This window comes from Manis pentadactyla, chromosome X, assembly GCF_030020395.1.
Source record: "Manis pentadactyla isolate mManPen7 chromosome X, mManPen7.hap1, whole genome shotgun sequence".
Classification (NCBI taxonomy): domain Eukaryota; kingdom Metazoa; phylum Chordata; class Mammalia; order Pholidota; family Manidae; genus Manis; species Manis pentadactyla.
In genome coordinates this window covers 107606198-107620713 of record NC_080038.1, presented here as the reverse complement: position 1 = coordinate 107620713, position 14516 = coordinate 107606198, and the positions used below count along the sequence as shown (strand labels likewise).

The window sequence follows — 14516 nt, the reverse complement described above, 5'->3', positions numbered from 1 at the left end:
GATGCCCCAAGGGCTGGACTGATTTAACACTTTCCTATTTCATTTTTTTCTTTCTATGCAGTTTTAGTTGGAAAGAGTGGAATTCAAGGTTTATATCACATAATTTAAAAGTAAATCTGATTTTAGTCTAATACTTCAATATGTCGTAGATCAGGAGATGGGAGGCTTTTCTGTAAAGGGCCAGATAGTGAATATTTTTAGCTTTGTGGGCCATACATGTCCTAGCATGAAAGCACCCATAGACAAAACGTAAATGATGGGCGTGGCTGTGTTCCAATGAAATTTTATTTTTAAAAATCAGGCACTAGGCCAGATTTGGCTCACAGGTGGTAGGTGGTTGACTCCTGTTATAGATGGACAGCAATATACTATGTAGGAGTATGGGCTCTGTTGTTAGATCTATCTGTATTTGAGTCCTGTCTCTTACTACACTGTGTCTGTGAATCATTTCCTTACCTACTATAAGCCTCACTTTCCTCATCTGCCTAACAAGGATGATGATAACAGATATCTAAGAGGGTTGTGATGATTAAAAGAAAAAATTCACACAAATCAAAGAGCACAGTGCCTGACATGTAGTAAGTGGTCAATAAATGGTAACTCTTACTTCTATTATTAAGAATGCCAATATGGAAAAACTATAGGAACATCTTGTGAGGGGGAGGAAAGATGAGCTTCATTGCTAAGGAAACCCATTTATTAAAACATTCCAACTGAACTTTTAGGGGAGTGGGATTTGTGCATCAAGTACAACTTAAGAAAGAGAATTGCAGCTTTCAGGGAAGGGTTCACAGTAACTCTTCTGTCAAGATACTGAGGAAACCCCAAAATGCCCCCAAATCACTGGACATCATTTTACAAAGTCTTAGTAATAAAAAAGAAAATGTTATCCTATTCAAATTTATTTTGTGTCTATACCTGGAATTCTGGGTATATCTGTAATGATTTTATGCCCAAAGGGACAAGTCTTTTGTGTATAGGGAAAACTGAAATTCTACGTGGTTCTCCACTGGGTAGCTATGAAGCAAATGGGGTTTGTGAAATACAGTCACCGCTGGCTTATTACTGAGTTGAACAGATAAAAGAACCAGTACCATGTAGTATATGTACCAGAAATCAATGAACAGAAAGTACATTCAAGTAGACCCAAGATTCAAAGCCAACACCAGGAAGTAATACCAGTAATTTAGTGCACAAATGTAGGCAGTGACTCTTGCATGACGGTGACATCCACGACGCTATATTCCCTTGAAGGTTTTTCCATTCTCTTGGCCAAGTGGGGCCGGAAGCTTCATAGGAAGACAATGAAACATGCCACCAATGTAGAAGGCTTTAGAGTTGTGACACAAGCTCCGAGAAATCTCCAAAGGGCATGAGGTGTTAGATTTGACCAAGATGCTGATATATCCTAAATACTCTATTTTTTTGAGATGGTTACTGTGGCCATATAAAGATGGTGCTAGGTGGAAAAAATATTTCAGAGTCCAGAAAAGGGTGAAATTTGTTTTACCATCACGGACAGAGGTGAGGGCAGAGACAGCATGGGTCCTCTGTGTTGCCAGCCAGGCAGAATAAGAGTTATGACAATCATACACTTCTCCCTCTTAGAAGGTGCTTGCCAGGAGCTTGTGTCTATAGTTATGTGTTCTATCTTCATCCATGGCAGTAGATACTGATGGTTGGACTGAAATAAATAGCATTGTAAGACCGAGTTACTTTGGCAGTTGCCATGGTTCTGGGTGTGAGTGGAGATGGGTGCAGGAAGTGGAAAACATAGATTTTGGAGAATTTTAGTATAGTTGTAGACAAGTAGGAGAGATAAAGAGGGAGGCTGGCTGACTGTTGATGCAAGGCTTCCAGGAGGACTGATCTTCAGTGGACTCACTATGGTTCACTCTGTGGTGCTGCCTCCGCATAGTGAGAACCTTACTTTTTTTCCAGTGTGCTCAGAGGTGATTAAGATCTGGAGGATTGATTGTTATTAAAACGCACAAAAATGGATGTATAAGCCAAACATCAATTTATTCGTTTATAATGGGAATTAACTGCCCAGTAGGTTAGGACACTCCTGTCAGCTGGTTGGCAAATTTTCTTCTCATAACTAAGTTTATGTGGGAAAGTAATTACAATCAGATTACTTCTCAGAGCAGGGAGTCAGAGAAAGGGGAATTTGGTGGTGATCTTAATAGCTAATGACACAAATTGGGATGGCCTACAGCCTTTACCCCACTGTAGGTGGATCTGCCAAATTATCTGCAGGACAACATTCCCTCTCTGAGTCTAGGGAGATTACCAGTGCCTTATGGGTCTTTAACTGCCCCTTTTTCTAGACTTTGCAGACTATTCTCTTGTTGACAGTTCCTTCTTCATACTTACCATAAAATGATTAGATTTTATCTTGCTTGGTGGCATTAATCATATACCAGATCTGCCTTCTTAAACTACAACCTTGATTGGACTTGAGGATTGCCCAAGACTTTGTAGTTGCTGACTATATCTTTGAGTAGGTTACAGATCAGCTATTCTCTGTAGGTTTTAATCAGTTTCATTCTCAGAGAAATTCACTTCAGTGTAAGTTCTGAGGACATACTGGTGGAATTCTATGCTAAATAATGAGTTCATTCTAGCTGAAGTAGATGGTGGCATAACAAAATTTTGAAGTGGCAAGCGAAATATTTACTAGCTAGTAGACAGTTAAGCACTATCCCAACATCCTATCCATATGCTGTTTGGCTTTTGGATTTTTTCACATAGAGCACAAGAGGGCCTTGATTGGGAATTCCTCAAAAGGGGCTTCTAGAAATGAGAGCTGAACTGAAGTTCATAGTCCAGGATCAATTATTTGTTTTAACAGGTTATAAAATATGAAGATGTCCTGGGGAAGAAGGTAATGTTGCTGCAGAGGAAAGGTCCCAACAGGAAATAAATTGACACATTTTTGTGAGAGAGCACAGAATGATAAACAGTGACCCTAAGATAAGGAAAGACTGGTGATGAAGCCAACTAAGCGCTCCTATCAGCATCCAGGACTGTATTGGGGTCAGTAAGGAAAGAAACTGGAGACCATTGGGTTAGTCCTTTATTACAGAAATTTTAGTACTAGATCAGGATACGTCCAGGTAATCCCAGTCACTGAAAGTACAAATGATCTACTTGATAGAAGATCTCATACATCCCAGTACCCTAGTGGACATTTCTTGGCACAACTGGACTATACGCATTCAGCTTTGTTGTTGTGAGAGCATATGGAGTAAGGTGGATGCATAGCAAGCTATTGATAAAGGAGACCTCTTGTGAACGCCAACAAGGATTGAAACAGTGGTTAGTGAGGCACTGATGGGCAGAAAGGCCAAAGTACAATGGCATGGCATGTTCTGAGAGGCCTTGATGGCTTCTAGGGAATATGGAATCTGGTATTTCTTCAGAATATCCATTATAGCGACATACATCAGCACCAAGGAGTAGAGAACAGAGGACTGGTAATTAATATCCAACACTGATCATCACTTGATATCCTTCACATTTTAGGGAGTTGTGTATTTCCAGCATGGCATTACTTTTGTTCAGAAGCATTAGGAACTCATATACAAAGCTGTCACATGCCAAGAGCATAACACAAGCAATCAAACCCCCAGTTCTTGACTTCTATGTACAGATGGTGTTGATGTATATGTCCCAGGATTTTTCAGATAGGATGGTTCAGAAAGTTGTCTGCCATTAATTGCTCTCCAAGATCCTCAGCTAGATGAGGGTTCTCAGAGGTAGTCCCTAAGAATAGAACTCAACATCATTGGGCAGTGATCCTCAGATCACACTGATGCCTCCAGAGTCAGAAACTACTGCAGGGCCTGACTCTCAGTCTTCAGTGGAGATTTACTTAGCCAGGCTTCCTGTTGAATGCAGCCAGGACATGCTACAGACACAATAACTAGGATGGGACTCCTCTCCCAAGTCTTATAAATACTTGTCAAAGTATTGCAACATTGCAAATATGCACCAGCCCGAAGGGCCAGCCCTCAAAGAAATGGACCAATAGTTCCAAGCAGAGTGTTCAAAGGGCCATACCATCTTGTTTGTCAACAGCCAAGATGGCCAGTTTGTGGGGCAGACCGAAGTCTTCAAATGGCACAAAATACATAGCTGTATGAAGGGTGGCAGAGCTGTGTTTCCATGCAGGATGCTTTGTGTTGAAGCTGGACTCTACTCAATAGGTGGAGCAGGATTCCGCCTCTAGTAGGAAAATATTGGTAGGATATGGGAATGCAGTTAGGACTTCAGCTAATGGTCCTAAACCAAAAGGGAACTAGGATACAGAGGGTAGGGTGGGGGTAAAAGGCTTGGCTGAGTCGTAGGCACAGAACACTTGGGTGAACAAATTCAACGCAGATCTCCATCATTAGTGGGGATGGGTTCCTAATGCACTGAGTTGTTTGCACTGGCTAAGACAAGGCAGAGTTTTGCCTGCAGGTTTTCAGTGCTCTTGGCGAGTTGGTATGAACTATGAAAAGGGCCTGTTAATTGTTTTCATCATTGTTGGATTAGGTTTAGTGATGGGTCACCAAATGAACAAGATCTGGTTGTGTAAATTCCCAGAAGCACATGAGTTCATGACTGTCTATAAAGTGCAGGATATAAATCAGTAAGGCTAGAGGTGAGAGGGATGTAAGTTTACAAAGTGAATTGCCTGGGCTCCTCTTGCTGGTGAGCTGAGTTATTTACCCTTGCTGGGGTTCGGGAACGTTTGGCAAGGCAATCTCTTGTGAAGTGACCAGCCTGGCTACAGTAGGAGCACAACTGAGTTTCTTGCTGGCGGGCTCGTTTGGCTGGGGTAAGAGGCGGCTGGCTTCCTCGCAGCTGTACAGACTCTTCCTTGGATGATAGACCTGCAGGGATGGAGAGGGCTTGCTGGTGGATCTGAGAAGCCAACACTGGGAAATGGGCCTCTGACTGTAGGAGCTCTGGCCAGTCATTTTGTTTCTTGTCCAGTTGCATACACTGAGTGATCAGGTCTGGAAGGTTGTCCATCATATCTGTGCCACTCATTTCATGCTGGATGGGGTCAGGCAGTCCCTCTTGGAGGTGATCACTCCGACTGTTTTCATTACAGCTCAGATTTTGAGCAAGGAAGTGAAAAGTAGTAGCATCCTGCTGAGAGTTGTCCCCTTTGTCTAGAGGGCTCATCTCTTGTTTTGCGGGCTCACACATTGACTGCTGGAACTTAAGAACAAAGTCATCATATTGTTGCAGCAGAGTACTCTGGTCAGGCCCAGACATGACCCCATTACTTTCCATCTGCTGAGATAGGAAATCAAAGAAGCACTTAATTTGGGCATCATATGCAGGACTGAGGGTCTTGAGAGCTGTCAAGTTGGTAGTCACCTGAGCAAGAAACACTGAGAGACTGTCAGGGTCACCACGAAACTGGGAGAGATGCTCAAACGAGAAGGGTACAGACATCATAGGGGTGTCCAGGGCAGGCATGACTTGGCCCTTCAGAGCAGTGTCCTCCTTAGTCAAATGTTGCTTTTGTGGTGGTATTATCAGATCCTCTGCCTGAAGGGAGGAATGCTCTACCTGCAGTGTAGGCAGGGATTCTGTGTACTTCTCCATTATATCTTCTAGAATCAAGTGGGGCTAAGTAAAATTGAGACCCAGTACTGGAGGCCAAGGGCAGACAGTGGGTTTGCCCTGTGATTAGAGAGACAGTGTCACGAGCAAGTAGCCAGAGCTGTTAGCTATGAAGAAGTCACAAGGGGATGCTGAAAACTGAGTTGGAGAGTAGCCAAAACTGTTGTCCACTCTTCAGTGTTGCCTCTTCTTCACGGAGAATACCAGTGTTCTTCACATTCAGAAGAAATAAATCACCTTAGGACACATAGAATAATTGGAATTAAGAAGATAAATACAAAAGTCACAGCATATTTCTCTCCCCACCCCCGTTACTTGTAATATAGAAGCAATTTGCCCTCAAACTAAGCTTTTTGTTTTCAAGGGTCTCCTTTTTTTCATCCAGCAATCAAGGGATTTCACAATCCACAGTAATGTTAGAGATCATCCAGGCCAAATTCATAATTTCACAGATGGGAAAATAGAGACCAGAGAAGTAAAGATGTTTTCCCAAGGCCACACAACTAGTTAATATTAGAGCTGGCATGCTCATCAAGACTGCAGTCCAAAAAATGCACTTCCTCTAGGACTACAAATATGCTTATCTGCATATACTGCTCGGGCATGATGATGGTTCCTGGCCCTTGTTACTCAAAATGTGGTCAGGGAACCAGCAGCATAGACATCACCAGGGAGCCTGTTAGAATTGCAGACTCTCAGGTCCACTCCAGACGTACTGAGTCAATATATAACAAGATTCCCTCGTTAAATGTGCTTTGAATGTGCACTGAAGTTTGAAAAGTGCTTCTCTAGAGAGCATTTAGCCTGGATAGGAATAATCACTATTGGACTTGACCTTCGATGCCCCAATCCTAGCCTGCATTGCTGTGGGGATATGATTGCTCTGGTCATAGTTAATCCATTTTTTTCTAGTTTCTTAGTCCCTGTCTGAGGTCACATTTTGTTGCCATGGAGATGATTAAGATATCACAGGCAAAATGAAGAGATGAGGTTGAGAGCCTAGCAAACAAGAACAGAATTGTATGAAAAGTATAATGATCAAAATATTCAGTAGTCATCCCTGCACTGATAACAAGAAGAAAGCAACTAGTAAAAGTTAAACACAAACCCTTAACCTATGGCATATCAGTGTAATTCCTCTCATTGCTCTTTCCTTGTGTAGCACACCATTTAAATGTATTTAAATTGGCCACTGGTGGGCAAAAAAATGTTAGTCATTGAAAGTAAGACTTGATTCCCTAGGTTTTATTTAATGTTCCTCCTCTCTAGACCTATGGAAGAAATTATTAGAAGACTGAAATTGTATAAGATCAAAGGCCAGAAACTTATCCAACCTCTAGAATTAATCAGTTAGATGACTTTGAATGACTCATTTAGGTCTCAGTTTTCTCTTTTACCTAATGAGGATAACTATCTTATCTACTTCAGAGGCTTATTGCATTAATGAGATAATAGATAGGTGCTCTGCGGGGCAAAATGAAATGAAATAGTTGTTTCTAAGATTGTTCCAATGCAGCTGAACAATGTCATATGGCCAAAGTAGGGAGATACTGTCATAGTCACCATTCTTTCTTCCTATCCATATCTCACCCTTCTGGTCCACTTTTCAGAACTCTTCCACTTTCCAGGTGCCCATCCATGAATTTATTCCTGCCAGTCTATCTAGGTGTCAACTGACAGCTACGACATTAATTAATGAGAGTTAATGATTAGCCTTTCTCAGGGCATTCAGTTTCTCTTCAATCTTTAATGTGCATAAAAATCAACTTGGCCCCAATCCCTCGCAATCCTGATTCAGTCAGTCTGGGGTGGATGCCCAGAATCTGCACTTTAATACGCTGCCCAGTGGACTTCTGATGCTAGTAGTCCCTGTGAGGAAAGCCATCCAGATGAACCTTGAAAAATAAATCAAGCCATGTTACAGCATCACAGAGAAGTAAGGATGGGTTGGGGACACATTTGGTAGTAAGAGGTTGGCCCTCAAATGACACTGAATAGATGGTAGCCTATTCTACTTCCACATAAAGCCCACAAAGAACCCACACTGTCCTTCACAACTCTTTTTCTCTCCCAGGCAGTAAAGTGCAAGAGCTCAGCATGCATGTTCTAGAACTGGACTGACCTGGGTCCAAACCCTGGCTTGACCAAAATTTGTGTGACTCTGGGCAAGTTACTTAACCTCTCTTGAGAATCAGTTCCTAAACCTTAAAATGGGAATGATTTTAATACCTGCCTCACAGTGTCATGAGGATTAAATGATACGAAAAGAAATTAGCACAGCTTCATGCAGATGGCAAGTGCTCCATAAATGTTAGCTATCATTATTCTAGGTCCACAGTCTGTTATCTGTGTTTCAGAATTTGAATTTTTTCAGATTTTAGAAAGGCAACACAGAGTAAGTACTGTTTATTACATAACACTCCCAGTGGTGTCTGGGAAAACATCCCATAATGAAGCCATTAACATTTCTGCATAAAAATGTCTGAATATTCATACTAAAAGAGATAAGGACTAAATTCTTGTCAGTTCAGGTCAGGTGTTATTGCCACATGAATGTTGGCTCCAAATTAATGAAAAAAAATAGCTTTCATTTAATAGAGCTTTTTGATTTCAGAATGAAAGATAAGGGATGGTGAACCTCTACCATGTTCTTCTTTTGGTTGGAGGGGAATGACTATAACTTTTCTTTCTCTGTCTCTGCCTTCTGCCCTTTCCCTCCACCCTCAGAAGTTCCAGAATATCTGTAGAGGTCTCTAGGTTTTTTTCTTAACAGAATTATGCATTCAAGGTGGCAGAGCATTTAATTTTTCTAATTATGTAGCACTGGTGAAACACTTGCTGAAATTATAAGCATTAATCCTAATGTAAATCATGCAATGGCACTGTCGTCAATGGCAATTGCTTAATTCCTCAAAGAAAATATACCTTGCCTTATTATTTTGGAAATTGCTCTCCTTTTAGAGGTCAGTGGCCTTTTACTGGATTGTCCCAGCAGATCCTGGGGTGGAGCATGATAGTCTGGAGGAGTTCCAGACCACAGCCGGGGTGGAGGTAAGGGGAGATGAAGCACAGACAGAGCAGGAAACTAAAATGCACAGGTTTGGGGGATCAGACTAGTAGCTTTCATCAGGTCTGACACAAAACTGCAAACGTGTAAGTTTCTACTTAATCTGTATGTGTTTCAACTACAAAACAACAGCAAGAAAAGGTTTAGTAAACTTTTGCAGGTCATTTTGGTGTTTGTGTGCAGTTTGACTCAAAACCATGCTTAAGTTTCCCTGGATATAAAACTGCCCCACTCTGGACTCCCCTTAGACCCTGTTCGGAGAAGGGCCTGCAGCCCCTGGTGCCTACAGCAGAGCTTACAATGCTTTATTTTCAAGCTATCCTGCATAACCCACTGGAGGAGAAGCTTTCACCTAGGGTCATGCTACTACCCAGAAGAGTTACATTCTTACTCTTGAGCTCCAGACCTTCTAAGGAATGCTGTGGCCATGGAAGCTAAATGGAGACAAAAACAACCCTCAAGAGGTGACCACAGGGGCATACTGTTTGGACTTTTCTGGAGACTTGTGTGTGACCCTAGCTCTGCTGCCATCTAGATTGACATCCTGGGCAGATCATTTCCTCTCTCTGGGTCAGTTTTTGTATCTGTTCAATGAAGGGATCGGATTTCTCAAACTTAATCATATAGAAGAAATTCTGATTCAGGAAGGTTAGCAGGAGACACAGAAATCTAAATTTTTTATTGGTACCTCAAATGATTTAATGGTAATGTTGGGAAGGAATTTGGTTCAGAGATGCAGGGAAGTCTGAGTGAAAGGTAAGGAAAGAATTCATTTGGCAGCTGGCTTGTAGGCAGCAGAGAGCAAGTATGAACAGAGGGAAGAAAGGGAAGCTCACTGAACTCCTGCTCAGCATAGGGCAAATCCCTTGCCAACTCCTAAAGCCAGGGTCACCTGGTGTCCAGCGTCTGCTTGAATCTGCACAGCATGGGAACTAAGTCCCTACTACCTCAGGATTTAAGGGAGCCACAGAACACTGGCTGGAGTGAGATTATGTTCTGAGAACTTCCCAAAGGCAAAGAAAGGAGATTTTCAGGCAGGCTACTAAGGAGCATGATCATACGAGCTGCAGCCCTGTCTGGTTACCCAGGCAGTGGGAACTTGCAAGCCCAAAGCAGAGATCTTGTAGCCCCTTCCTACTTGTCTGAAGTAGGACAAAAAGAGTGAAGACTTGTGCTTAAGTCTGAAGAATAGAATGAAATGGCAAAGTGACAAAGAAGCTTACCACTGGAAGAGTGCAGAGACAAAATGTATTAAGGTGACTAGTACGAAGTCTTTATTTAAGGCAAAAGGTACACACACAAAGAAAGGGGAGTGTGGGAAACCTCAAAGAGGAGGCTCCCTTAAAGGTTTAAAGTTTGGGGTTTTATAGGGCCTTTTGGGTAGGGGTCAGCATAAGTCATGTTGTATACAGGTGATTGGTAATTCCTTTGAAGTTTTGTCTTAAGAATAGGGTTTTTTAGGTGACTGTGTTGGTCCAGATCTTGGCATTATTTTTCATTTACACTTTGGAGGTCTATCTCCTGTCCTGGTTAGAGAGTTACTTAATTGATTAAGAGGCGGGAAGAGGAAGAAGAACAGCCTATAGCTTAAGATAAAGAATAAACTGGGCCTCTCTCACAAGCTAAGTAGATTTTACAATAGCATGATCTTTGTCCCATTTCCCTGCTGTGCCTCATGGGGTAGGACAGAGAAGTCCTTGATTGACAATCTTTGGCCTTGGAGGCCTGATCTAACTGGTACGATGAAGACGTGGGATGCACTCTGATGTTTTTCCTTATCTGGGAAATTGTTTTTCATCTAGGGAATATCTGGACATTCCAAGTCACTCCAGGCCTTTGAAACTTGGACTAATTAACTAATTAACTCTGTGAGTCCTTACTGGCTCTCTGGTTTTATATGGTAAATTCCTTGAGTCCCTTTTAGTGGGCTTTCCTGGCTTTATTCTCTCTTCACCCTGCTCATGTCTTTCTTTCTGCCTAACAGTAAGAGGTCTACAGATTTTATTTTGAGAATACTGAGTGATGGATCACAGGGAGCTCCAACATTTGTTAGAGGTTCTCAAATTTCAGGGTACATTAGAATCCCCTGGGAGTTTAACATACAGATTCTTGAGCCTCATTTCTGGACAGTGTGATTCAATGGGTCTGAGATGAGGCCAGATAATCTGCATTTTAATTAAGCTCTGCAGATAATGCTGGTGTCATAGTTCCCCCAGTAGCACTTTTGAAAAACTCTAAATTGAGTACTCTCAAAAGGCCCTTTCTGCTTCAGCACTATCTCTATTTTTAAAAGTAGAAAATATTTGGCTCCTCCGTTCAGGTTCCTGGACCCAATTCCAGTGTAGGTGTAGGAGGTAGAAAGTTTTCCCACAGACAACACCAAGCAATTCTCAAACACCAGCAGGGCATCCAAGAACAACTTAATTCTGACACCATCTGCCCAGAGATAGCACCAGATTCCCCAGGTTCCATGGGCTCCATCCGACAAGTCTGCCCTCCACACACAACTCCAGATGCCAGTCACAAGGTGCTACTGACCAACCGGCTACAGATTGGAGGTTCCAACGACCTCCTCCTTAGGTTCAATTAATTTTCTAGAGCAACTCTCAGAACTCAGGAAAACACTTACACTTACTAGTTTAATCAAGGATACTGTAAAGGATACAATTTAATAGACAGATGGAGAGATACATAGGGCAAGGTCCCAAGTAAATGAGCTTCTATCCTCGTGGAGCTTGGGGCCTGGCTCGGTGGCAGGTGTAAGTTCCAACAGAGAAGCAGAGTACAAAAAAAAAAGCAAATGCCCTTGGGTTTTTGTGGGCTTCATTGCATGGTCATGATTGACTAAATCATTGGCCATTGCCTGATTCAACCTCCAGCCCCTTGCCCTCTCCCCTCCCAGGGGCTGGAGGCTGGGGGCTGAAAGCTCCCATCCTCTAATCACATGGTTGGTGCCCTGGCAACCAGCCCCTGCCCCTGGTTGGGGTCCAGGTCTCTCCATTAACATAATAAGACACACATTTCAGCTTTATAGCTCTCAGCGTTTTTCAGGAACTGTGGATGAAGACCAAATATATCTCAGAAGTATATTTTGGTCATCGGAATGACCAAATATATATTTCTTATAAATCATTATATTGTAGTTCCAGAAGTGACCCCTGAAGTGCATGATAAAAGGATAGCTTCCTTTCAAGGCTCTGCCTGAGGTCTCATGGTCACCTCTAAACAGCAGGCTAGTGCTAGCCTGGCTTAGATGTGTGAAAAGTAGCTCACTTTGGGGCAAGAGAGGGTGTAGGAATTGAGCCGACCTTACTCTCAGGCTCTGTGGTTCCTGCTGGGCGATATGCACTGCTCTGCCGGGCTATGCCTGTGAATGAAGTAGAAAAGCCATTCCTGTATGTGCAATCCCAAGATGGAGCAGCCCAGCTGGGATCAATCTGGCAACTGCTATGACTCAGACCTCATAATTTCCTTTAGCCTTCATCCTTCTTTCTGGGTCTGCTGGACCCATGGCCTACCTGTTTATGAAGTTAAACATGTCATGGACACTCTCTAGAAGTATTCCCTGTCACAGTTTCCCAGTTTTCCTTTCTAATGTGCATAACTCTATTATGGAGCCATACTTGGTCTCCAAGCCTTCCTACTCCATGGGCATATGTAATGTTCCTCCTAGGCAAGGTTTCTCAGTCTTGTCCTTCACTTATCTCCTTGCCTTTGCCTACTGTCTCTGCTGGCAGTCACACTACCAACCTGAATGATCCTACTCAATCCCCAGTCAGAATCATGGCTGATAACACTGCTCCAGCAGTACATGACCCATTTGTACCATTCTGTTTTCTCAGTCCAGCAGAAAGGAAGGCCTAGAAGGAATGAATGTACTTTTATAGGAAGGAAAGGATTTGGATGCTTGGTGGAGGGCAGGGAGATCAGACAGTGGGTGGGAGTCATAACTCTAAGGTTGAATATATAACAGAGCATTCCATGGAGTCAAGGGACAACCCGAAAGATAGACTTCATTGTCTCTTTACTCTACTTCCCAACTTGACTCAGGCCCTGAGAGGTACTAACATAACATGGGTAGTGAAATGGAGACTTTGGTGGAAATAACCATGTTCTAGAGATCTGCAAACCCCTGAAGACCAAGTGTGCTGCTATTTATAGCTCACAAAGGATATTACAACATATGGCAGATAACCTTTGTAGCAGGATTTGGTCTAAGTCCCATTTCAAACCTGCAAGTGCTGAGGACATGGTGAGCCTCTGACACCATAAATGCAAATGTTTGCATATGTATTCAGTAAGAATGAAAAAGACAAGTTCTGTTTTTACCCAGTTATACCAGACATTCTGTGGGGCCTTGGGGGTAATCATACTTCCCCCATACTTCCATTTACTTGGGGGTAATGTATTTCTTTAGTACCCAATGTATGCCAGTTTGCATACTCTGATTCGCACTAGTTGCCTAGAGCCTTACTTAAAAGGATTTTGGGTCTGCAGCTGGCCTCACTGGTATAATGCTGTGAAGGCTTGTCAATATCTTCCATGAGCTTTGGAGGAATAAACACAACATCCTGAGCAGGCATTGGCCACCTCTCTACCAGACCACATATCCTCAAAGGAGTCTTATGCATTAGGTATGATGATTTACTTTTATACCTAAGGAAAATGAGCCCCTACCCACTTCCAAACATATAATAATTCCCACTCCTGCTTTCAAACTCTCTGTCCCCTTACCTGAAAGCCCGTTTTTTTCTTCTTCCTAGGCCCAGCTCATGTTCAGTCTCCTTGATGCAGTCTCCTCTGGTTACTCAGACCTTGACTTCTCTGTTCCGTGAGCTGTGGAAAGACACATTATTGCATGCACACTGCAGGAGGAAGGAGGAAGTCTCCTTGCATTGAACCCTCATAGTACCTTGCAGAGGCCCAGTCCCCTGGGCCTTATACAAGTCTGTGTTGATGGATATACTAAGATGACAAAGGCTGAGGGAAGGACAAACAAAAGCATCCCCACTAGCAGTCTGAGGTTAAAATTATGATAAGAAAAGAAGACCTGAAATCCAGTCATGAAAATCCTGTCAAAAAAGGATGATGCTGAGTAACCAAGCAGGGGGATGGGGTTTCAAAAGAAGTGGTCTGCACTTGAGGGAAGGGCCAGCAGACATTGGTATCACTAGCTCTTAACTTTTCATTCCCCTATCTCCCATTCTTCCTCAGACCTCATAAATGCAGTGATTTTGTTCTTTGCAGTTCAAAACAAATGAAGAGGCCTGATAAAGACTTCTGTATTAATTCAAGGTTCAAGAAAGCAGTCTGAGAGAGTGCTTTGCATAATTGAATATGCACCTTGCTTTGTTTTATAAGAACAATGAGATGAAATATTTTTAATTGGAACCTTTTCAATAAAGCTGCATTGAGCTATCATCATACCCATGTAATCATCATCAAATCAATATGTGAACATATTTAAAGAACCAGAAAAGAATAATTAGGTTTCCATCCCAATGAGCTCATTGCCTACGTATACAAAGATTTGCATATCTTAAGAACAACTGTAATATTCATTGTATCATTCAATCTTGACCACAGTTTTGCTGTTTTCCAGGTCAGAAAACCAAGGCACTGAAGTAGTAAGTCAAATCAAGGGGCAAGGGGGAAGCTCGATAGATGGAAAACTGTCTCTGAAGGACTCTCTTGTGAAATACTTGTTCTTAGAGATATAGAAGCTATCTAAAGACGATTTTGGGCAGGTGGAAGTGGAAACAGGATCGTGTCTTCATGAAGTATGTTATGAGTTCCCTATCGGTGAAAGAATGTAAGCAGA

The 14516-nt window shown here is 42.4% G+C and overlaps 1 protein-coding gene across 2 annotated transcripts in view; it reads right to left on the bottom strand.

Moving 5' to 3' along the window:
• Positions 1 to 2021: 2021 nt before the first annotated feature.
• Positions 2022 to 14516, bottom strand: part of RTL4 (retrotransposon Gag like 4) — a 358740-nt gene continuing 346245 nt past the window's right edge. For both annotated transcript variants that reach the window (XM_057495531.1, XM_057495532.1), the window contains exons 3-4: positions 13430 to 13531; positions 2022 to 5865 (exon numbers count right to left, since the gene is read on the bottom strand). In XM_057495531.1, coding sequence (XP_057351514.1) covers positions 4669 to 5610 — 942 coding nt within the window. In that variant the 5' untranslated portion in view covers positions 5611 to 5865; positions 13430 to 13531 and the 3' untranslated portion in view covers positions 2022 to 4668. The remainder of the gene's footprint in view (positions 5866 to 13429; positions 13532 to 14516) is intronic.